Source organism: Polypterus senegalus, chromosome 4 (assembly GCF_016835505.1).
Source record: "Polypterus senegalus isolate Bchr_013 chromosome 4, ASM1683550v1, whole genome shotgun sequence".
Classification (NCBI taxonomy): Eukaryota; Metazoa; Chordata; class Cladistia; order Polypteriformes; family Polypteridae; genus Polypterus; species Polypterus senegalus.
In genome coordinates, this window is record NC_053157.1 from 148,598,867 (window position 1) to 148,623,139 (window position 24,273).

The following is a 24,273-nucleotide window of genomic DNA, read 5'->3' on the forward strand; positions in this document are numbered from 1 at the left end:
GGATTAGTTTAAATATGTAGGATCCGTGGTAGCCCTAGTGGAGAACTGGATGCAGAAATAACCAACTGAGTGCAGTGTGGATGGAACAATTGGAAGAAGGTATCAGAAGTATTGTGTAATCTAAGAATTATGGCAAAGGTTAAAAGATTTTTAAAACAGTGGAAGAGTAAGTTTGATCTTGCAGAAATGAGAATGATAGGATGGCTGTTCGGAGTTGCAAAAAAGGACAGGATAAGAAATGAGACAATCAAAGGTAGAACAGAAGTAGGAGAGATATCTAAAAAAGTTGACCCATTCTGTGAAGTGTTAAAAGTATTTTTAATTGAAATTGTGGCCCATGTTCCATATGCCATCTGAAGCCTGTGTATCATTGCAGAAACAGTCCATAGCAATTACATAACATATTCCAGTTATTCTTAAAAAAATAATAATTAGAACATATAAGATTAGATTTTTGCAAAGCCCATTGACATTTCTCATTTTTGTCTGAACTTTAGATTCACTACTCTCTGTAAGCTATAAACATTAAGGGTCACAGGGCACTGGAGCCAATCTCAACAGCCTTGGGCACAAACCAAAAACCAGTCATGGCAATGAAGATCCCTGATGTGTCACACCACCAATTTTGATACTGGCAATCAATTTTCCCTACAGATTTAAAAAATGTGTTTTAAAATTCAACTGTATTTCAGTTTGATTGTGAACACCATTAAATTCCTGATTTATGTTCTTATTGATCATTTAGCCATATATTTTTCTCTGGAAAAGAAAAAACCTTTCTCAAGGTTATTAACGTAGGCCCATCAGAATTGTGTGTTTCCTCTGTCTCACTTGATTTACTTACAGAAAATTATGTTCCTTTACTCACACAAATAGTTTAATTACCTGGATGCTTAGTTTAGATGTCAGCAGACTTTCTGCAGCTGAACATCAATAAAACTGTAGTTTATCTTCTGTGGTTCCAGCACAGTTCCAACACTTTTGTTCAGCTGTTTTAAATGTCTGTCTCATTTATAATGTAATTTGCAAAATATATAGAGGCTATTCCATAAGCAGAAATACTTTCCTGTGACTTCATTGACTCTAGATAAGATTATTGTTTAACTAGGCAGTCAACAACCACTGACTTAAAATTATGATACCAACAGTGTTGGCATGTATCAAATGCTATCTCATAACCCCTAACCTGGCAAATTTCACTACCTCCAGTTTGCTTCAGAATGCTCACTGCCATTACTCACTGGTAAAGATTTGAAATCAAACAAGCCAGAAAAGCTGTTTTAAGAGTGAGGTCTACCAATATGAAATTTAAAAAGTAGATTTCAAAATGATATAATGGCAAATGTCCTAATATGTGTGAAAATATTTAGCAAAGCTCTAAATATGAGTAATTATTAAATGACGACAAAGCAGTGAATTCTAACTTAGTGTAATAAAAAAAATGTCGCATAAAGTAAAAGTAGATGTAAAATTGAAAAAAAAATTAAGTGTTCCATTATATATTCCAAGCTGATATATGTGACATTCTAAAATTTTGTTATAGTGCTATTAATTAAAAGTTGATGGAGTGTATGTGGAAAGTCATGTTATGGCGACAACATTTACGTGTGTGTGCAAGTTATGCTTGTAATTATATATAGATTTATAGTGCAAATAGTTACTCAAGAGCACTCACCTTAAGCATTGTGAGGTGGTGTGAGAGAGAAATGGCAAGGCAGGTGTGCACAGTCTCTGGCAGTGCATTGGGGATGATGCTGGTGATAACTGGTGATGGGCAATTTGTGAACAGTTTATTCTTTTTTTAAATGACTCTTTTCATTGAATCATATGAATCAGTTTGTGAATATGAACGAAACTGTTCAATGGAGTTCAACAGGCATGCTAAAGTGAATGCGTGTCCTGCATGATTTCGTCATCATCATCTTTCATTTCATTGCCACTGATAGTTTTTGCACATGTGTAATGCACATGCATAAGAACCGCCTGACTCTTGAGTCTCAATTCATTTGATTCATGAACGAGTCTCTACCCATAAATCAGTTTACTGATTTTTGTCCATTTGTTTTGCGATTCAATCTAATGATTCTCATTCTTTTGATTTGTGAATGGATCATATTGAGTTGCACAGTTTTGTGATTCTGTAACGAAACATCTTATTTTAGTTCTTCATTTTAAATGTGTTATCATACCTTGTGTATGAAAACAGGAAAGTGGCTGAAGTGAATTATCATTTTACATATATAATAAATTAAATATGAATCAACAAGTAATAATGTCAGTTATATACTTATACAGTAATCCAACAGAGTCCAAAACAGAACTCGCTATATGGTGTGTCCTTCCTGGAAATGGCGGCTCCTGGTGGGATTTCCGGGTAAGACCTGCAGAGAACTCAGAAAGAGCGTCAGCGTACCCGCCCCTGGGCAGATGTATAAACAGTATTGTCTAAGCCCTTCAGCTGCTTCCCATGCACACGTGTGACAAGACTCCCCTCAGCCCAGACCCGTGGGTCGGGCGACCTGCACCGAGAGGTCGGGGCCGGGAGAGGGCATCGGCGTTGGCATGAAGGGACCCCTGTCGATGAGCGGCGTATATTTGTACTGCTGCAGGTTGACTTTCAACACCGTCGGCGCTTTGGCTCAACACGGCTCCCAAGCCTGTGTCCGGCGTCCGTCTGGAGGACAAAAGGAGAGAGAAGTTAGGGGAGATTAAGATAGGTGCTGAAGTCAGAGCCCTTTTAAGTCACTGAATGCAGCCCCGCTTTATCAGACCATACCACCGTATTAGGAGCTCTTTTCTTTGTCAAGTCGGTCAAGGCGCGCTCTCTCGGAGAAGCGAGGCACAAACCGGCGGTAGTACCCGCCAAACCGAGAAAGGATTGGACTTGCCGCTTGGTTTGGGACGGGCCAGGCCATTATGGCTTGCAACTTGGAACACTGTGGCCTCACAGTACCCGGCCCACTAGGTAGCCCAAATATTTGGCTTCTCTCAACCAAGTAACATTTCTTGGGGTTGATGCGAGCCCGCCTCTCCCAATGGTTTCACTCTATGTGCGAGCAGTTTAGAGTGTGAAGTAGGAACCAATACCATGACGCGATCCCCGGTTGGAACTCCGGAGAGTCGTACACGGTCATACAGGATTTTAAATGTAAGCATATCTAAATATATATCATGGATTTTTTTGCCGCAGTTGACACTCCGGCAGGAAATGCAAAAGCGGCGAACCTCCTCATTAATCCCGGCCAAAAAGCGGAGCTTAATGCGCTCTAATGTTTTATCGGGCGAGATGGCCTCCAAGAAGGTGAGAGTGGGCTAACTTCGCAAACCTGCCGCGGTAGGTCCGCGGGACTAGCAACAACTTCGGACCTTCCCCTCATGCTGGTTGGGCAAATGCGTCGTTGGCGTTAACGAGAACCACTGCTTTCTCTGACCTCAAGGGGCGGAGAATCCTCCCTCGCTGCGGGCGCTAGTGGATGGCGTAGTAGCCCGCGACGGTCCGGGAGTATCTTCGGACAATGGGTCTTTCCGAGACATAATTTAGGTTACATGCTTCCTCAGTTTGATTGCCCAGTTGATTTCATACAAAGGGATGCTATTGGCTGCTTTAGTTGGCTGTTCTGCCTCCCAAAAAGGTTTAGCTACCCCCAATCAGAGCATGTATTACATAGCCACTCACCCACCTGTTGCCAGAGAGCCATAGCCTGCTCTGACAGCCCTTTGTTGGGTTAAACTAAAACTTCTCAATGCTATAAGATATGCCCTCGCTATTCGCTTTCTGCGGACAATGGGTCTTTAATTTAGCTTGTTTGCTTGATTTCATCTCTATCTTTCTCACTCTCTGCTATAAGCCTGGCTTGTTTGCTTCTCTCTAGGGTTGTGAGCAGAGGGGCTGTTTGCACAGAGGACACGGACGCTCTTCTACAAAATGCCGCTTTATCGCGGTGCTTCTGTACTTAAAAGCATGTATTGATTTGTTGATTGTTTGCTTTTCTTTGCGAGCTCTCTCTCTCTGAAATTTTCTGCTCCTGACGGCGCTCCTTTAAAGATAAAATATATTTGCTTTCTTTTAATTGTGAGAAAGAACTGTCATCTCTGTCTTGTAATGGAGCACAGTTTAAATGTTTGACTAAAGGGTGTTATTTCATGTTTAGAGGGCTCTAATAATGTTAACAGTGTGGGAGAGTTTATAAGGGCTTAAAATATATAAAAATAACCATACAAACATATGGTTTCTACTTCATTTTCACCTATCGCGGGGTCTGGAACGCAACCCCGCGATCGAGGAGGATTACTGTACTAGCAAAATACCAGCCAGCGGAGAAGTAGTGTGTTAAAGAAGCAATGAAAAAGAAAAGGAAACATTTTGAAAATAACGTACCATGATTGTCAATGTAATTGTTTTGTCACTGTTGTGAGTGATGAGTGTTGTTGTCATATATATATATATATATATATATATATATATATATATATATATATTTACACACACACACATAAACATATGTATATACATATCTATACATATACACATATATACATACATATGCACACACACATAAATACATACATACATACATACATACACACACATATATACACACAAATACATATATATATATATACATACATACACACACACATATATAAACATATATATACATATACATACATATCTACATATATACACACACAGCTATTTCAGTATCAGTGCAATACGCTGCTTGTTAAAACGGATAACTCCGCTCTTACGTGCAAGTCTGCGTGGATATTATGAACTATCGTATTTGTTCAAGTTCTATTTAAATTTTAAATAGAAGGAATTTTTATTTAGTCGACAGAAATATCTTTGGTAGGAATGGTAAAAACAGACAGGAATATTATTCGTGAATAAATCAACTCAAACCTTAAACAACTTATAATATTTTGCTCTCCATAAAAATATATCCTGTCTAAATTATACAAGTTAGAAATAAAGTAAGCGTTAAAAGAACAAACATTCAAATTTCTTTACTCTTATGTAATTTTATATAAAAATAAACTTAGATTTTAAATATCCCAAAAGATTTTGCTCTCCATAAAAATATATCCTGTCAAAATTATACAAATTCAAATATGAACATGCTGCATAACAAAACCTAGAAATATAAATAAAATGTGTTCCTTTCAGCAATAACAAATCAAATCATTCAGTTGTCTTTGCTCATATGTCATTTTAGAGCTGGACGCCTGGCATCTTTTTTTGGCAACAAGTTCGTTTATGTTTGGTGTGAGGTTCTGTGTTGTGGAGATTCTCAGGATGGATTGCAGGTGCTCATCAGTGAGGCGACTCCTGTGTGCTGTTTTGTTAGTCTTTATCACTGAGAAGAGCTTCTCACACAGATATGTGCTACCAAACATGCACAAGGTTCGAGCCGCATGTAGACGGACTTTTTTTGTTCTTCAAAGTCACCAAAGCGCCGTGCAAACTCAGTGCGCTCAGTTTATCAGCAAAGTGCGTATTTGGGAACACCGTAGTGACGACTTGGTTTAACATTACTTGGCAACAGGGAAAGTGGGGCAAATTGCACTGGTGCATTTGTGTCTCCCATAAAAGCAGCTTCACTTGAAATCACTTTGTGATTGTGCACAGGTTAAAACGTCCTCTGAAGTGTCAGATTCTTATTTAATTATGCTGCTTTCTGTATCTTCTGCATTGCATTCAGGTTACCCTGATGCTTTGTCTCATAGTGCCGTCTTAGATTAAATTCTGTAATTACAGCCACATTAGCTCCACAAATGAGACACACGGGTTCAGTAAACATATACTCAGCCTGGTTTTTAAAGGCTCTATTTTCAGAATCAACTTTTCTCTTCAGCATCGTGTGAGCTAGCTTCGCAATAACTTGCAGCATCATAAGGTAGACTTGATTAACGCGGTAAGTGTTCGGCAAGGCAGCTGAAGCGCTGCATTATGGGATCTGTAGTTTATTGTGTTACCAGCGCTTCATATACCCGGGCTTTAATAACAATAATACAGTATATAAAATGATCTCGGGCGGATATAATTACGCCGGGCGGATGTGGCCCGACCCTTGAGTTTGACACATATGGACTAAATAGAACTTGAAAAGATATATTTTTTCAAATGTGATCGCGCAATTCAGATAGAGTTGGCGCCTACAGCCTGCATGCCTCAATAAGTCATCCTCCCTCGCTCTTACTTTTTACCGTTCATCTAATGAATACACTGAGTATGGCTTTACCAAAACAATCATTGATGGCGAATAAAGTATCCATTATTCGAGTATGTAGATCGGGATATATATATACATATATATATACCAGCGTAGCAGCGAGAAGTAGTGTGTTAAAAAGCTAGAAAAAAAAGGGAACATTTTAAAAATAGCGTAACATGACTGTCAATATACAGTATTTGTTTTGTGAGTGTTACTGAGTGTTGCTGTCATCAAGGATTTGATTATCATTATTTCTTTCAATCAGGTTTGTATTTGTAGGATGTGTTGTGTTCAAGTTACATTCCGTGTTTGTCAATCGTTGTAAAGATGACAGGTTTCATTCATCGATTCGTTTCTTACTGCATCAATAAACAGCTCGTCTTCTTCTTTATCTGAGACCTGACACACTGCATGCACGGGTTTTTACACTGTCTTCCTTTAGCGGGACATTGACTTTTTCCAACGTGTGCTTTGTTTTGGATTTATGAATATGCTTGTATGTATCAGGCGCTTCATATTTTTGCTGCCTTTTCAATTGTGTAATTGTTTTTGTTCAGCTCTTTGGAACTGTTGCTTTTATCTGTGCACTCGTCAGTTCCGTGAGCCGCTCGGTGTACATGCATCGAAGGTTCCCAGCTGTGCTGGTGCCATCTCGTGCTATGTCCATGGCTGTATTTAATGTTACCTTAGTCCTGGCACTTAAAACTTTCTCTCGCAGTTTCGCTGAGTTTGTGTCAAACACCACCCTGACCATCTCATCTTCCTCTCCATAAGCACAGTCCTTCACCCGTGAATATTTACCCGTGGCAGTTTGCTATTGGATTGCCGCTGACGGACGGCCTTATATGGGCAGGCACTAAATTACAGACGCCAGCGGCAGCCTGTCTATGAACTTAATTTAAAGTGTAGGTTTACATCGTGCTTTGTTTCAGTAGCAGAACTCATGAATATGGTTGTATATGTCACTTTCGCTTCGCTTCTTATTGTTTAGCTGCCTTCTCAATTATATAATGCATGTTTTCTTGAGCGCTTTTTGAGGTCTTCCTGGTTTTCTATGTACTGCGTGATTACGTGGGAGGCGTGATGATGTCACACGAAACTCCGCCCCCACGGCGTTGCAGCTCATCTCCATTACAGTAAATGGAGAAAAACTGCTTCCAGTTATGACCATTACGCGTAGAATTTCGATATAAAACCTGCCCAACTTTTGTAAGGAAGCTGTAAGGAATGAACCTGCCAAATTTCAGCCTTCCACCCACACGGGAAGTTGGAGAATTAGTGATGAGTCAGTGAGTCAGTGAGTGAGGGCTTTGCCTTTTATTAGTATAGATAAAAATGTACAAATTATTAAACTATATATTTGTGATGCTGTCAGAGGGGGCAATATCTTATATACGCAAGATTATAGAAATGAATCAAAAGAATTGATTCACTTAAACAGAGAGTTCAAGAAAATTGAAATGGTAAACCAAGTGAAATGCCCATCACTATGTGCTGTGCAAGTCATGCACATCCAGGCGTGGGGTAACAAGCTGCTAGAGAAACAGATTGGAAGTTACCTAAGCTGTTTCAGAATGAATAAAATGGGACAGAAAGATTAAATGATTGATTACTAGATGGTAATTAAGAGTTTGATGTGTCTGTCGTGTTCACATGCATGTGTGAGCATGGGCACAGATTTGTAGAGTCCCTTCTAGGTTATGGTTCATAGATTAGACTATGTAAGGTGTGCTTGGTAACTGGAGGAAGCCAGGTGAGACGTTCTTTGGGATTGCGGAATCCCGGTGTTGTATAAGAAGAGAAAGATGGACAATAGTGGTTGTCTTCGTAGGCAGTGGAGTTTGCCGTAATGGAGGGTGCATCGTGGAACTCCTGAAATGCCTGAGTATGTAAAGGAGGGGATGCACTTCTCTTATTTGTCCCCTAGAGCAGTGAGAGGAGTGATAATAAATGTGGTGAGCTAAGTATTTGTTTTATTTGAGTTTTGGGAAGAAGTCTTTTGTTTCTCAAGTAGCCCGAGGAGATGGTGAAATGGAAAAGGACTGAGTCCTGTAATATTAGTATATTTTTATTTTTCACTCTCCAGTAGAGTAGCCTGGACAAGGGAGCGGATAGTGGGATTAGAATTGTTAGTGGGATTTGAGTTGGACAGCTTGAACAAAGGAGGAGGGAAAGGGACATGAGTTATGGAGTTGTTTTTGTCTTTTTTTTTCTTATTAAATCTCCTCATAACTATTTACATACATATACTGTACATTTTTGATGACTGACTTGTATGATTTTTCACTTACTTTCAACATCTTGATAAGTAATAATATTTTCATATCACCTTGTTTTTAATAAAGGACTGTTTATTTTTGCAACATCTTGACAGTGTCATTCTCACTCTGGTTTATCTTTGGTATGATTACTCAATATCCCATGGTTAGAGCATGTGCAACGTATGTAGTGAGTACAGGATGCCACAGGGTAGGCCTGCAATTTTTTTTGTAAACTTCTCTTTTTTATTTCAATAACAGAATGCAATAATTAAATGCAATCCAATCAAAAAAAAAAGTACAATAACATGTTCTGAAGACAGTGTATAAAACAGAACAGAGCACATAACCCTCATACGAGTCAGTAGGCTTTATAACAAGAAGGAATTAAAACAAACGCAGAAGAAAGATTGATGAAAAAAGAAAAATAATATAAACAATAAAACAAAATATATACAGTGAAACCTCGATTATCCGTCGGGGTCAGGGCCGAGGCCATTAAAGATAAAATAAAAGATGGATAACAGAACAGCTACTTTAAAAATGATATATAGTAGATTAGTTTAGCAAATAGTCATATTTACAAAAAATATATATTTACAAAATATAGTATTAATATAATATTGTAATAACCAGCGTAATGAGCAAGTATAACTCAGTGGTACAGGAGTTTTCTACATTTTTACTTAGCGTGTTTGTTCTGTAACAAACGGTGCCCTGACTTATACTCCATTATCTGGGTTATAGGGCACATCTCTAAAATATAAGAAGAAAGTTTTCTCTACAAGTAATAATCTCCTGCCACCCAAATTCTGTCTTTTTCTATACTGCAAACACTCCTGCTTATTGTCTCCTGACTCCCTACTCAAAACTTCCTTTTTTTTCTCCTAATTTGTCCTATAACTCACCTCCTAAGAGGCGTGTCTGCTCCTTAAAGAACAGTAGCCCTTCATCCAGTCCCATCACTTACACAGCATTCTGCCCTTTAGGCTCAGGTATATGAGATATGCATATTTAATATGGGAATGAAAATACATCTCATAAAAAATAAATGCACAAAAGTTGGGAAGCTGTTAGTAAGGAGAGCCAGTCACAAAAATACAACACTAAATCAGACTAATGGAATAAAATGGCATACTTAATATACTCTTCTTAAATTGTTAAGCTCCTTGTAGCAGTAAAAACTCTTTTCTTTAATAGGGTAATTTCTTTCTCATCTTTCTAAACTGCCTTTTCAAAGAGAATGCAAGCACTCATTCCTATTGTGACCCCACACATTATTTGGGAAAGAGCAGAAATGACTCCTTTCGACAAAGGCTTTTGACATTTGTATCTGCTGTGGGATTCTGCATACTTCAAAATGGAGGGATGCTCCTGCACACAACTGAAGTGCATTTAAACTAGTAATGAGGTCAGGTGCTGTGCTGGAAAACTACATTTATTTTTAATTTTGAATGTGACTAAAATCACATAAAGCCACTCAAATGTGAAAGTGCACATTCTGATTACTCTATAAAAGAAAATTACAGTTGTAAAACAGCTTGGAAAGTACTTACATGCTCCTGGACACTTAAAATGTCTCTGGTCTGATAGGAACAAAGAAAGTGAATTTTTTAAAAGCTTAAACACTTCTGTTTTAAATACAACATTTGAAAAACTTGCATACTTTTCTTCTGCAAAAACTAAAACAATAATCAAAATACTGCTCTGCACACTACCAGCCTACAAACAAGTCTGTAAGCTGAAAAGGCAGCCCAGCTGCAAGCAACACTATCAATGCTTGTAATTCTTAAAGCAGTAAGTGCTTTTTGTACTCCACTTTGTTGTGTCTTAGCCCTCAACTACTTGCACCATTTCTTATCTCATAAGTACTCGCTATTTATATGCATGCTGTGAGGCTATAATGTTACATATTGCAATCATTTTAAATTGTACATGCTTTAGTGTAATTTAACACCATATTACTGAATAGTACCACACAGTCTAGGACTGTCTGAAAATAAACCTCACCCGCTTCTCCAGTGCTCATTCATCACTGGTCACACTTTTATCCACTGCACGATTTGCACATGTATCTCATTTCACTTCAGTTGTTCTTTGCAGACAAAGTCATTGCAAGAAGAACATCTCATTGCTGTCATACATATGTAAGTACCCTTTTCCAGTGTGCCAAATGTACCATATCAAACTTGAGACTGGTACATCCACTCATAAAACTGGCTGGGGGGACACTGGAGGGAAACCAGTGCGATATTGTACTTGTAGTGAATCAAGCTGAAGCTAGATGGTGGATGCTGCCGGTAGGTCCAAGAACATTTCTAAGGCTGCCCATAGTATACACTCTGGTTACTCATTTTCACTAAAGTGTGCTTTCTCTCTTGTTTTGTTTGTTTGCTGCTTGACTGTAACCACACTGTGGATACCATGCCTGTGCTTTAAAAGGTATCAGGGCAAGGAACACTTGTATTTATAAATTCACACTGTACATAATGTTTTGGCCAGAAAGAGTTGCACAACCATTTTCCCTGGCACTGTCAGGTGTCACTTTGTTATATTACTTGATTTGATTCTATAATGGAAATTTGATTTATAGGATCTATATGCAGTTTGCAAGGGAAGTTTTTGATACGCTGTTTTCTCTGACACAGCAGGAAGGGAAAGGAGGTGGTCTTAGGTGCTATTTTATTTCTTTTTTTAAAAGTTTTTCATCTTCAAATCAGTGAAATATATTTTTATTCACAGCCCTTAACTGTACTGGTCTGGTAAATGACAAAGGCAGAATTTTAATTCTGATGTAAGACTTCAAGTACAGATCACTTATATTAAAATTATGTCTATATTAGAATTAGTGCTACATACGAAGGTTGTCTAAATCTAAAATGAAAAGTTCATATTCATTGAAGTCTTTTTACACTTCTCTGAAATGTTCAGACATCTGTCGCATATGACTGAAATATTGTCATTGTGCTGCAGTATGAATGTAGCCGTAATCCCTCCAGTGTGTCCTGGGTCTAACCCGGGTATTCTCTTTGAGGGCCATGTTTGCTACACCTTCTAAGGAAGGTGCCCAGGGAACATAAGAAAAACTTTCCTTCACTCCTCTCGATCCTGTTAAGCTATGGTTGAACTGCAGGGTCTTCCATTGATTAGCTCCTCACCTTACTATAGAGAGCTAGTACAGCAGAAAACTTGTTTTGGTCACTATTCAGAACTTTTGACCTTGGGGCTGTAGACTGAGCAGTAAGTTGAATGCTTTTTTTCAAGGACTTAGCTCAGTCTTCACTACCTCCATTCTCCTGAAACAATTGATCGGTCAATCTTCTGATCATTGCTACCCTCATTTGTGAAAAAGACATCAAGGTACTTGAACTCCTCCACTTGGGGCAGCTGCTCACCCCTTAAATTCAGGACACAAACCAGGTTTTTTTAAGTGGAGTATTGTGATCTTAGATTTGGGGGTGACAACTCTCATCCCAGCTGCTCCCATTTAGGTGTTAACCATGTGTGTACTAGGGATCACATTCTGATGAGGCCAAATGAACAACAACATGTCTATGTCAGACATAAGCAATTCTAATTACCTTCAGAGCTAGGATATGGTTAACTTTGGAAAAACTGGTCTAAGAGGCAGGACCAGACAAAGAACAGTTCATATATGACCTTCATGGTAGTTCTGAACAAATCAGAAACAACCTTGCTCACTCTTGGAGCCAGGCTTGGGAGTGGTATTTGCTGGCATGAGTCTAGTGACTGGGTATCCCACATAGCCCAGTTGGGCTTAGTCTGAAAAAGCTACTCTGAGCTGAGATGGAAGTAGGGTATAATGCAAGTCGGATTGTAACAAATAGATGTAAGGATTCCTCTTAGGTGAGCACAGTCAATATATTAATTAACATCTACACAACTGGAAATGTGTAAAAGTAGCAGCAAGTTCTACTAGTGCCTATGCTTTAATGACAGGAGCAATCAAATGCAAAAATAGGCATTATTCAAAAACATTAAAGAACTTTTTCTAAATACGTTCCAGAGGAAACATGCAGTTTACTCTTCATTGGAAAATCCAGTAACCTAATTCAAGACAAAAATATTGTATGTTATATGATTTTGTCTGGTTCATTATGTATTCGGTTAAACATCACTATGTTATGTCACCTAAGTTTAAAAAGATTAGCTATAATCATACAGATATCACAATTCAATTTCATTGTCTGAAGAAGTAGTTCTTTACACTTTAATACTGTGACAGTTCTAATGCATTTGATATTTTTTGGTTAGATAAAGTAGCTTTTTTACTTAAAATATTTATTTTTACTTTTCTGTGGTAATTTAACTTTCTTAATACTGTCCATGTGCTTCTTGTAGAAGAATTTGAAAAAGAGACTGCAGCCCACTCCAAAGATCATCAGGTTGAGGAGGTGGAATATTTGGAAGCATGTGATGAAGATTTGGATATGACTCAGCTGTGTAACTTTCTCTCAAAACACAGTTGTGCTTCATTAGACCTCTGTTTCATTCAAGAATTAATTGTTAAACAAATGAAAGGTATGTGTATTACATACATTCTGTCCTGTTATTGTGTTTATTTTTAGAGAAAATGTTTATATACAGTATACACAGTTTTTTTCTCAGTAGTAATATGTTACAATCTATACTAATAAAAGGCAAAGCCGTCACTGACTCACTGACACTCATCACTAATTCTCCAACTTCCCGTTTAGGTAGAAGGCTGAAAATTGGCAAGCTCATTCCTTACAGCTTACTTACAAAAGCTAAGCAGATTTAATTTCAAAATTCTGCACGTAACAGTCATTACAGTCGACAACATCCGCCATGTTAATCTTTCTTATTGATGTCCCCATCTTCACGAAATTTGGTAGGCGGCTTCCCTGTGCTAACCGAAACCGATGTATGTACTTATTTTCGGTGGTATGACGCCACTGCCGGCCGCCATATTGAACTTTCCAGCGGTCTTTGTTTCTTATGGGCCCATCTTTATGAAATTTGGTACGCGGGTTCCCAACGCTAACTGAATCCTACTTGCGTACATATATACATATATAGCCTGCAGCACGGTCGCCATTTGAGGCATCATTGGGTCCCCCATCTCCACGCCTCCCACGTAATTGGCTGCCTGCCTGTATAAGGCCGTCCGTCGCTCCGGTCTCTTCATTCCCTTCCTTTCTTCGCCACGGTATTCACGTCTCCCTGCTGATAACTGCAGTCTTTTTATTTAATCCACAGCTTCTCCGCTGTTTTATTGTTCGTTTATTACGATTGTAGTTATTGTGTAGGTATTTTAGACTTAGTTTACATTGTTCAGGTACCCATTTCCTTTATCATTCCTACCGTACCCATATTAACATGTCTATCAAGGTGATCACCATTGATCAAAGAACTGTCACTTACCGAGTGGTTTCCATGTCCGGAGATTTTCCATTCTCTGTGTTACATATTCCACGGCCATATCCGGCTCACTCTTGATATCCGGAGGAACATTGTGTCTTATGTATTGAATGACTGGGACATGTTCAAGGTGTGGACTGATGACGGTACAGGAGATAATTATACTACACAGGAGCACTATAAAAGTGAAATGCTTAAGCCCTTCACCTATGGTTCTGCATGTGAGTTGATGGCTGCCGCTGAATTGTTCGGTTGTCGACTTTCAAGTGTACCAAAATGGCCAAATATTTAACACCTTTGGACAACCGCCAATGCCTCTTAAGCATCTTAGATTCACAGGTGAAGATTTGAGTAGTGGACACTTTGATGTTTATGAATGTCTAAACTCTCAAAAACTGGATGCGAAGTTATCGATGAAACAGGTTGTATGCTTACAACGCTTGATAGATGCCAAATGTCACTTCAACACAACAAGTCCTGCAAATACTAACGTAATTAAAACAAACCATGAAACTCAAACCGATTATGACAGCAGCAATCCAAGCTGTGAGAAAACAGTATAAAGGAGACATGTCAGACGTCGTGGTACATCTTCTGATGCAGCTAGATGGAAACAACTTTGTGCCACTGCCGCCAAATACTTGCAGAAAAATCCACAAGTTAATAGACACGCTGTCGCTAAATACTCGCAGGCAAATCCACAAGTTCATGGAGACACTGTCACTAAATACTCACAGGCAAATCCACAAGTTAATAGAGACGCTGCCACTAAATACTCGCAGGCAAATCCACAACTTAATAGACACACTGCCGCTAAATATTCGCAGGCAAATCCACAAGTTAATAGAGCTTCTGTTTCTAGGTACGATCCCAACGTACGAAAACAACAGGTTTGGCTCAAAAAAGCCGATTGTGGATTTGCATACGACCCAAACATACATTATGAATCTGACAAAACAATACACATTGGATCCATGGATGTTGACTATGAGTATTGTCAAGCTCATAGGTGGAAATGCGAGGATCCTGGTTTGTGCTGTAATGGTGGTAAAGTCTCTCTCACTCCTTTACATAAGCTTCCTGACCTTCTTGTGGGCCTGTTAAATGGCGAACATCCTCAAAGTGAGCATTTCTTGAACAACATTCGAAAGTACAACAGCGCATTTCAGATGACATCATTTGGTGCTAACCAAATTGTTGAGGCAAATTGTATGCCTTCATTTAAAGTCCAGGGACAAGTGTATCACTTGATTGGCAGTCTTTTACCTATGCTGACTGAGGAACACAAATTTTTGCAAATTTATTTCGCCGGGGACGATGATAAGGAAGTACAAATTTGGTGCGCTAATGTTTCTGGAGTTAATACACCCCAGGTGCAGCAATTACAAAAAATGCTGCATGATTTTAACACTTACATCAAAGACTTCCACTCCGCAATCGACAGTATTTCAGATGAAGACAAAGACTTCAAAGTTGTCATTCATGCAGACAAAGAACCATTAAATGCACACAAAGGCAGGTTTATTAAACCTGCAGTACGTCAAGTTGCTGTTGTCATCATTGGGCAAATGTTCAAGAATAGGGATATTGTCTTGAAAAGCAGAGACAATAAACTGCAATGCATTAAGGAAACCCACAGATCCTACGATGCACTTAAATATCCCCTCATGTTCTGCTATGGTGAAGACGGCTATTCTGTGTCTATACCTCAAGTTCATGCTGCCAGTAAGTTACCTATGAAGAAAACCATCTCTACAGCAAACTTATATTCATACTGGCTTATGATCAGAGAACATCATGATAATACTGTCCTTTTCTTCCGAACTTTATTAAATCAGTTTTTAGTTGATATGTACACAAAAATTGAATCCGAACGACTAAATTATATAAGACTAAATCAGAAGCAACTACGAGCTGAAAATTACATCCACTTGAAAGATGCTATTGACAAAAACGACACTAAGGGAACTTGGTCAAGCTGTGATATTACCATCATCATTCACTGGAGGACCTCAATATATGCATGAGTGTACACAAGACGCAATGATATACGTACGTTATTATGGCCGCCCTGACTTATTCATCACATTTACTTGCAATCCTAAATGGACTGACATCACTGAAGTTCTCCTTCCGCGTCAAAAATCTCACGATCGCCATGACCTTATCAGTCGTGTATTTCACCTGAAAATTCGCAAAATGATGGACTTGCTCACGAAGAGTAACATTTTCGGCTGTACAAATTGTTACATGTACACCATAGAGTGCAAAAGCAAGGTATTCCCGATGCACACATTCTGTTGTGGCTAAAGAACAGGATTAAGCCAGTTGTCATCGATCAAGTGATCCGTGCAGAAATTCCTGATCCACAGACTGACCCTGCCCTCCACAAAATAGTAAAATCCACCATGATTCACGGCCCATGTGGACCTCATAATATCAACTCACCCTGCATGATGAACGGAATATGCAGTAATAAGTACCCGCATCCCTTCATCTCAGAAACTCAGACCAGGAAAGATGGTTACCCTCACTACCACCGGCACGCACCGGCTAATGGAGGTCATACAATTAACATCAAGGGAGTAGATATCGACAAAAGATGGGTGGTCCCTTAAAGTCCTGTGCTGTCCCGCTTCTTCAATGCTCACATCAATGTCGAATTTTGCAATTCAGTAAAATCGATCAAATACATGTGCAAGTATGTTAACAAGGGAAGTGACCAGGCAGTATTTACAATACAAAATCAAAATGATGAAGTATCTCGATACGAAGCTGGGCGTTAAATTAGTAGCTCTGAAGCAGCCTGGCGCATTTTCTGTTCTCCCATTCACGAATGTTACCCTCCGGTCGTTCATCTTGCTGTGCATCTTGAGAACGGACAAAGAATTTATTTCACAGAAGGCAATGTTGCCAATAAAGTACACAATCCACCACAGATGACCCTTTTAGCTTTCTTTGACCTTTGCAACCACAATGATTTTGCAAAACAACTTCATTATAATGAAATTCCATCATATATTCTGTGGGCAAACGACATGTTTCGTTGGAGAAAGCAGGGGAACACTGTACCAGGACATTCACGAGTGAAAAAAGATAATGTGCTGGGACGGGTCTACACTGTGCACCTGAATACCTCTGAATGCTACCATCTTCGACTGGTGCTCAACGACATCACAGGTCCCACGTCTTTCGAATCTCTCAGAACAGTTGATGGTGTCCTACATCCAACCTTTAAGTCAGCCTGCAGGGCACTTGGTTTTTTACAGGACAATATCAACTGGGACGAGACTCTACAGGAAGCTGCTCTGTCTCGGTCACCTCAAAAGATCCGTGAACTCTTTGCTGTCATGCTGGTGTTCTGCCAAATGGAAAACCCCTTAAAGCTATGGGAAAAACATAAAGACAGCATAGCAGAAGATATTAGGAGACAGACTGAAAGAGATCATATAGGAACAGAAGTCCACCAGTGGTTATATTTGATTTATAACAAGTGTCTACAGTTGCTTGAAAACTATGTGATTGCTATTGGAGGTCAATCTCTTGTCATTACGGTTTGCCTTCACCTTTCAGAGAACTGGCAGAAGTTACGTCAAATCCCGAGTACTTGAAAGAGACATCTTACAACACCTCGCAATTGGCCAATATAGTCACAAATAACAAGCTGTTGCTAAATAGTGACCAAAAAGTTTATGAGCAAGTCATGAGGAGCGTTGTCTCAGCCACTGGCACAGTGTTTTTTTTGGTAAGACATTCCTCATAAACCTTCTCCTTGCGAAAATCCGAGCGGAAGGTAACATTGCCATAGCTGTGGCTTCTTCTGGCATTGCTGCAACTCTTCTTGAGGGTGGCAGAACTGCTCATTCAGCTTTGAAGCTGCCTCTGAACCTCAGCCATACTGAATCCCCCATTTGCAACATATTAAAGCAGAGCAACATGGCTGAAGTGTTGCAACATTGTCAGCTTATTGTCTTGGGATGAATGCACTATGGCACACAGAGGAGGTGTTGAGGCTTTAGACAGGACCCTCCAAGACATCCGAAACACCAACAAACTTATGGGAGGCTTGACAGTGTTGCTGGCTGGAGACTTCCAGCAAACCCTACCAGTCGTGCCCAGAGGAACACACACTGACGAAGTTAAAGCATGTCTGAAGTCTTCATGCCTATGGCCACAAATCAATGTTGTTACCTTAAGAATAAACATGAGGGTTCATTTGAAAGGTGACAAAAAAGCCTGGGAGTTCTCTGCTCTTCTAATGAGTATAGGTGATGGCACCTTCATTCAAGAAAATTGTAAAATAAATATTCCTACAAATCTGTCTCCTCGTGAATACCTTACAAAGCCTTCTTCAAAATGTTTACCCCAATCTACGAAATCTCCACGAAAATGACATGTCACGGTTGAGGGGGAGAGCTATCCTGACACCAAGAAATGACATGACTACGACTATAAACCACATTTTACTTCAGGAACTACCTTCACAACCTAAAACATATCAGTCTGTGGATTCAGTTGTAGAAGTGGAAGATGCAGTGCACTATCCGGTAGAGTTTCTCCACACTCTGAATCCTCCACGCACTCCTGAGCATAATCTAATTTTGAAGGTTGGGGCACCAATAATGTTACTGAGAAACTTACAGCCACCGAAACATTGTAACGGCACGAGACTTCAGGTCACGTGTCTGCAAAAGAACCGAATTGAGGCAACTATTTTTACTGGCGGTGGCTCAGGGGAGAGAGTTTTTATTCTTCGCATCCCCGTTATACCCTCTGATCTCCCATTTCAAATCAAGCGCCTCCAATTTCCAGTAAGGCTCTGCTTTGCAATGACAATTCATAAGTCTCAGGGACAGACCCTGCAAAAGGTTGGCATTGATTTGAGGCAAGGTTGCTTTTCACATGGCCAACTGTAAGTAGCATGCTCAAGAGTAAGCTCAGAGCACAGCTTGGTCATATTACAACTAGAGGGCCGAACTGACAACGTGGTATACAAAGAGATCCTTAATAAATAATTATTAGTATATTTTCCCTCAGTTTAAAAAGGTTTACTTTTCTTCTTTAAAAAAAAAGTTTAAGGCAGTACTTTGCTGCTGTGAAGCACGGGTATTTTGCTAGTAATAAAATAATTGAGTTTTACTTCACAAGTTAATTACAAAAATAAACTTTGGTTCAATTAAAAATGTTCAGTAAGATATTGTAATCACTAACTAATACAATACTAGCCATTCATAATAAAAATCAAGTTTTTTGGCTTAAATTCAATAGGATCCATATAAACCAGTTGGAAGTGTGCATACTTTTATTTTGCCAAATCAGAAACTGGGGGAAAGGCGAGTCATGCATTACACTCAAGGGTTTAAATTTTATCATTATCATGAATCACTGCTTTTCATTAATGTGTTCTTCTTGAAAGATCTGGGGCCTCATGTATAAATGGTGCGTACGCACAGAAATGTTGCTTAAGAACGTTTCCATGTTCAGATCGCGATGTATATTGCACATTTCCATGGTACCTCATACCCTGTCGTACGCAAGTTCTCCAATCGGTTTTGCAGACTTGCGGCACCCAGCATCAAAGCAGTGCTACTCTTCTTGTGTGGTTATCCTTTCTTTTCCTGACGAGGCTTTATAAATACACTGAAATTAACCGCATATTGTTAATTAGTTTAATGCATCTAATTGTAATTAACCAGTAACAATATAATGGTCTACGAAATAGTCAAACTATTCTAATACCATAGCTGATTTACTGTTGTTACTGTCACTGCACCTTCTTCTTCTTCTTTCAGCTGCTCCTGTCATGGGTTGCCATAGCGGATTTTTCCATATTACTGTCACTGCACCACTCGGAGTATTTTTATCACTGTATCTGAATGGGGAATCATAGCAGCAGCTGATCGGGAATCATCTACCTCAGCCACTGCAAAACGTTTCAAAGCCTTTCCTGTACGGACCTCGCAGTTCAGAAACAGTTTCATCCCAAGAACTATAAACGCACTCAATCAATTGCTCCTTGTAGAACTGTTTGTACATTATAAGTACAATTACCCAACTGTAAACTTGCACTACAGTTATAATATTACACAACCTGTGCCACTTTATAAAGCGCGTATTTACATATGATGACGATATCATTTTTAAGATGAAATGCAGCAAAATACGTTGATTATATTATACAGATAAAACTTTAACTTCATTTAAGTAATCTGTATTGTTAATAATTAATCATGTGAAGACACGGTGCTGCAGCGCTATCAAGTTCACGTATTGTTCCTGCCTAGCGCTGTATATTTGCTGAGGCTGGCACGCCACTGGAAGGATAGACGGATAGAATAATTAAACACGTATTAATCACGTGAAGATATTTCAATGTTCCTTAAAAGTTTTGAAGAATCGTCATTGTAAGCTTACAGATGGCTTAACGTCTATTACAGAACTGATTGTGTGGCGATTGGGTATTTGGAGAAAGTTAGTAAGGACAGGAATTGGAGGTTAGTACGTTTGAAAGAGACAGTACTGCTACAATAAATTATTTCATCGAAGGTTGTGCATGGCACAGCAGCATCTTGTGTGAGACATGAACAATCACTGCGCCTCCGTGTTCCCATGTTTAATAACATGCTTTCATTTCAATCATCATGAAAATGATATCACGTACACATCTCAGTATTTTAATTATTCAGAGAGCTGTAATATCGCAAATGTAATGGACTCTGTGTCCTGTCGGAGAAAGAGAAAGAACGGAAGTTTGTAGTGATTCACACACATAGAGCACATAGAAGATCCAATACAAAACAAAGCATTAAACATGCTTCTTTAGTTATGACGGGATTTGAGAAACTAGTAAATTAAATGATTATAAGATGAAGTTTATGATGTTCTACTTTAATGACAAAATAAACTACGTGATTTAAGTGGAAATGTCAAGATTAAAGTTGACATTTCGTGCTTTTTCCCCCCACTGTGTGCCTATTTTTTTTGTCTGTACCCTAATAAGCTTTCATATGACACTCAGACGGTGGGCTACGACTCGCCTTTTCACGGCGACTTTGATATGTGACTTCTTTTTTTATTCAACACGCTGTGTCACTCAATCAACTTCCTTTTGTTATTTATACCACTGTTTAAATCAACAAATAGCTTGTTTTTCCTTTGCCTCCACTTGATATTCGCTGGAATTCTTATATTTTCCCCCGTGCTTTTCCCATTGTCTTTTCACAGAATGTTGAGCTTAAGGGCTATTTATATTGATTTGCATATTCAAAGAGGCGTAATTTTGGGAGGAATTGGGGCGGGACAGCTAGCGCGTGCACAAGCGTTACTTTTCACGCTGACCAAGATTTATGTTGCGGAAGAACGTGAAATTTGGAGTACGCGCAGATTCCTGCATCTGGATTTTTCTGTGTGTAAGCACATTTCGGCATTTGTGCTTACGTCATGTTATAGTGCGCACAGTGTTATGCATGAGGTCCCAGGTCTGTATAACATCACCTAAAGTATGTTACCCTAGTCGTCTCTCTTAAATATTAAATTAGCATTTTGTGATACGTTGTTAAGTTGGGGATTCTTATCCTTATACATCACATTTACTAATTTAATTTCTGAAGTGTTTTTCTATATTTAACAGTTACATCATATTTTTTGCAATTTCTTGCATCTTATGCAGTGTCTGTGATGATAATTCCAGAACTTTAATTAATACACTTAAAATAATTACAAATATTAAGACTGTAATTTTTAAATAGAGGCAAATTTTAGATATTCTTTTCTTTCATTGTGTACTAGTCATTTAAAATCTAAAAAGTTTTATCATTAAAGTTTCCATTAAAAATGTAGTATTTTATGCATGTGTGCTCATGCTGCCTGTGTGTAACCAGCAATAAAAAATTAGCACTAGGGTGAAAACATTTATTTTTGGATATTTCTTGTTCAGTTTTTTCTGTCACTGTGGTTAGATGTGATAGTGGTCCGTGGCAGTAAACCAGTTTTTAAACAAAAAATGTGTGCTCAGGCTCTGGGCAGGCATACTTGCACATGATAGCATGTCAGATCAGCACTGGGGGAAAGGGGGAATTGACAACCCCGCATTCATCTATAGACATGCATAGTTTAGTTTAGAAATAGTCAATTTCCTCACTAGTGCTCTGGGGTCTATAATTAAGGCACCTGCACTCTCAGGGATAAGAGTTAGTATAGACAAGTTAGAGAAAGATTGAAAAAAGAATGGTCTAGGGGTTAAAAGAGAAAGATAAAAAAAATAAAGAGGCAGGGTCGTGGTGGAGCCATTTTCTGTGAAAGGGAGGCAAATGGTCAGTAGTGGCCTAGAGAAGATTGGGAGGAGCAGGAGCGACTAACAGCTCCGAGCGGGCTCCTGTGGATGCAGAAGAATGTCAGTGAGAGAAAAGGAGTATGGCTTGCCGGGGTCCCCACTGAAGGCTGAGTGATGGCAGTGAGGAACATGAACTGATTTAAGGGATGACTGCACCTGTCAGGGGATATCTCCTCATACTGAGGACACTGTAATGGTAGAGAAGAGGAGCACTCAGTTTTGAAAGAAGACACAAGAGGCACATGTTTAGACACACAAATCCTATGTGTTTTAACCTTGAATTTTGACCTGTTTGTGTTTATTTATTAGTACTTTACCCTCCACCAATGGTAGTATTTTTATTGACAATTTTTTATTGACTTATTTATTGTAAGACGGCACTTTTATTTGACTTTTAGAACACTTGTGTTCTGTGTCTTCATTGCCTGGCTAATCCTCAGACTTTATTATAGACAATCTGAGTTCAAAAGATGTTATGGCATCTGCACCCAACAGTCTCATATTTAAACAGCAGCATACAAAAGAGCAGATTGTTAAGTTATCATCTTTGGTTGTGTGTGTTTATTTTTTCCTGCAACTTTATTCATTGTTTTCTTAAGTGATTTTTTTTCTTGTCTTTTTCATATGTTATGATTACTTTCACAGTAAGAGAGTTTGAATTTGGTGAATTAAATACTAGCCTGGAAATGTCAAAGCAGAAACATGAAAAATTAAAAACTGAACTGGAAAATTTACAGGTAAATCTTGAGCTGCCTTAGTGTGATATTTTAAACTGTAGTAAACAACATGTATATTGACCTGGGGTCATATTTTTAAAACTTTGTGTAAAGTGTGAAAATATGTGTACAGTATATCAAAAAACAGGAAAATGCATATGACAAAAAAAAAATTAAATCTGGCATATACACATTTGTACATAATTTACCCTTTATAAACCACAATCATTTTGTAAATGTGTATATGTGAATGCGCCTGGGTGCCACCCTGGAACAACTATATATGGATCATGATAATCAACTTAACGCATATGCAGTCAAAATGCTGCAGACATACACTGGCTGATAAAACAGCCTCCCATCTGATGTATTATATTACGATAAACATATTGTACCATGCAAGTCTTTGCCTCATATAAATGTGCTTTGAAATATAATGGAATAGGTTATTCAGTTTTGTAACTAACATATTAAGAAGGAGCAAGGGTCAAGTTTGAAAGTTTAGGAGCAAACTTTACTTAGAGAGTTGAGTACATTTGCATTCAGAATTGTAAGTATATACAATATAAGTAAGTAAACATAATGCATTTGGAATCTTTATTCTGTATTCAATGATTAGACAAATAGGGTGGTGATATTTTGCAATATTTTGAAGGATCAGGATTTCCAATAAGTTGTACTAAAATTGATAATAAAAGGAACATCTATATGTTTGATTCTGAATATAATTTCTCCCATCTTGTAGTATGAGATGTCCTGGATTTCTCAAGACAGTGCTCAAAATCTGAAGATGGTTGCTTAACGCCTAATATTTGTTCCTTTTCTCCCATTTGATATATTTTGGAAAATTCTTGCTGCAAAGAAAAATAAGAAATATGATGACCACAAATCGTTTAATATTTGCAATTTTTTAAATTTGTAACAGAAGGTTTATAATGTTTCATCTTTATGCACAGTACAGTAGTAGTAATCCTTTATATTGTTTTTCTGCTAGCAACAAAAGTTAAACCTTGAAACTGATCTGGGAAGACTTAAGGTCTTTGGGCAGTCCCTGGAGGCAAAGCTTGATAACTTAAAGAGAGTTCCTATGTTGCTCCAGTTCCAAATTCATATAGTTGACACTGGTAAGTGGTGGCAAAGGTATGTTTGTTAAGGAAAGCTGCTGAATAATATCTCAAGTATATTGGAAACAACTCATCCACTGCATTACCATTGTATATCAGTCTTTAATTAAAAGGGTGTTTTGAGTGTAATATACTTCAAAAGAGTTATTTTTGTAAGATTATACAATGTGTAAATAACTTCTCAGTCAACGACATAATCCTTAGATGAGACAGTGCCATTTTAAA

The 24,273-nt window shown here is 38.5% G+C and overlaps 1 protein-coding gene across 3 annotated transcripts in view; it reads left to right on the forward strand.

The window, feature by feature from the left end:
- Positions 1–24,273, forward strand: part of LOC120527716 (SWI/SNF-related matrix-associated actin-dependent regulator of chromatin subfamily E member 1-related-like) — an 82,286-nt gene that overhangs the window by 50,002 nt on the left and 8,011 nt on the right. For 2 of the 3 annotated variants that reach the window (XM_039751456.1, XM_039751458.1), the window contains exons 9-11: positions 12,836–13,015; positions 22,854–22,945; positions 23,919–24,048. In XM_039751456.1, coding sequence (XP_039607390.1) covers positions 12,836–13,015; positions 22,854–22,945; positions 23,919–24,048 — 402 coding nt within the window. The remainder of the gene's footprint in view (positions 1–12,835; positions 13,016–22,853; positions 22,946–23,918; positions 24,049–24,273) is intronic. The other variant, XM_039751457.1, reaches the window with a different exon arrangement.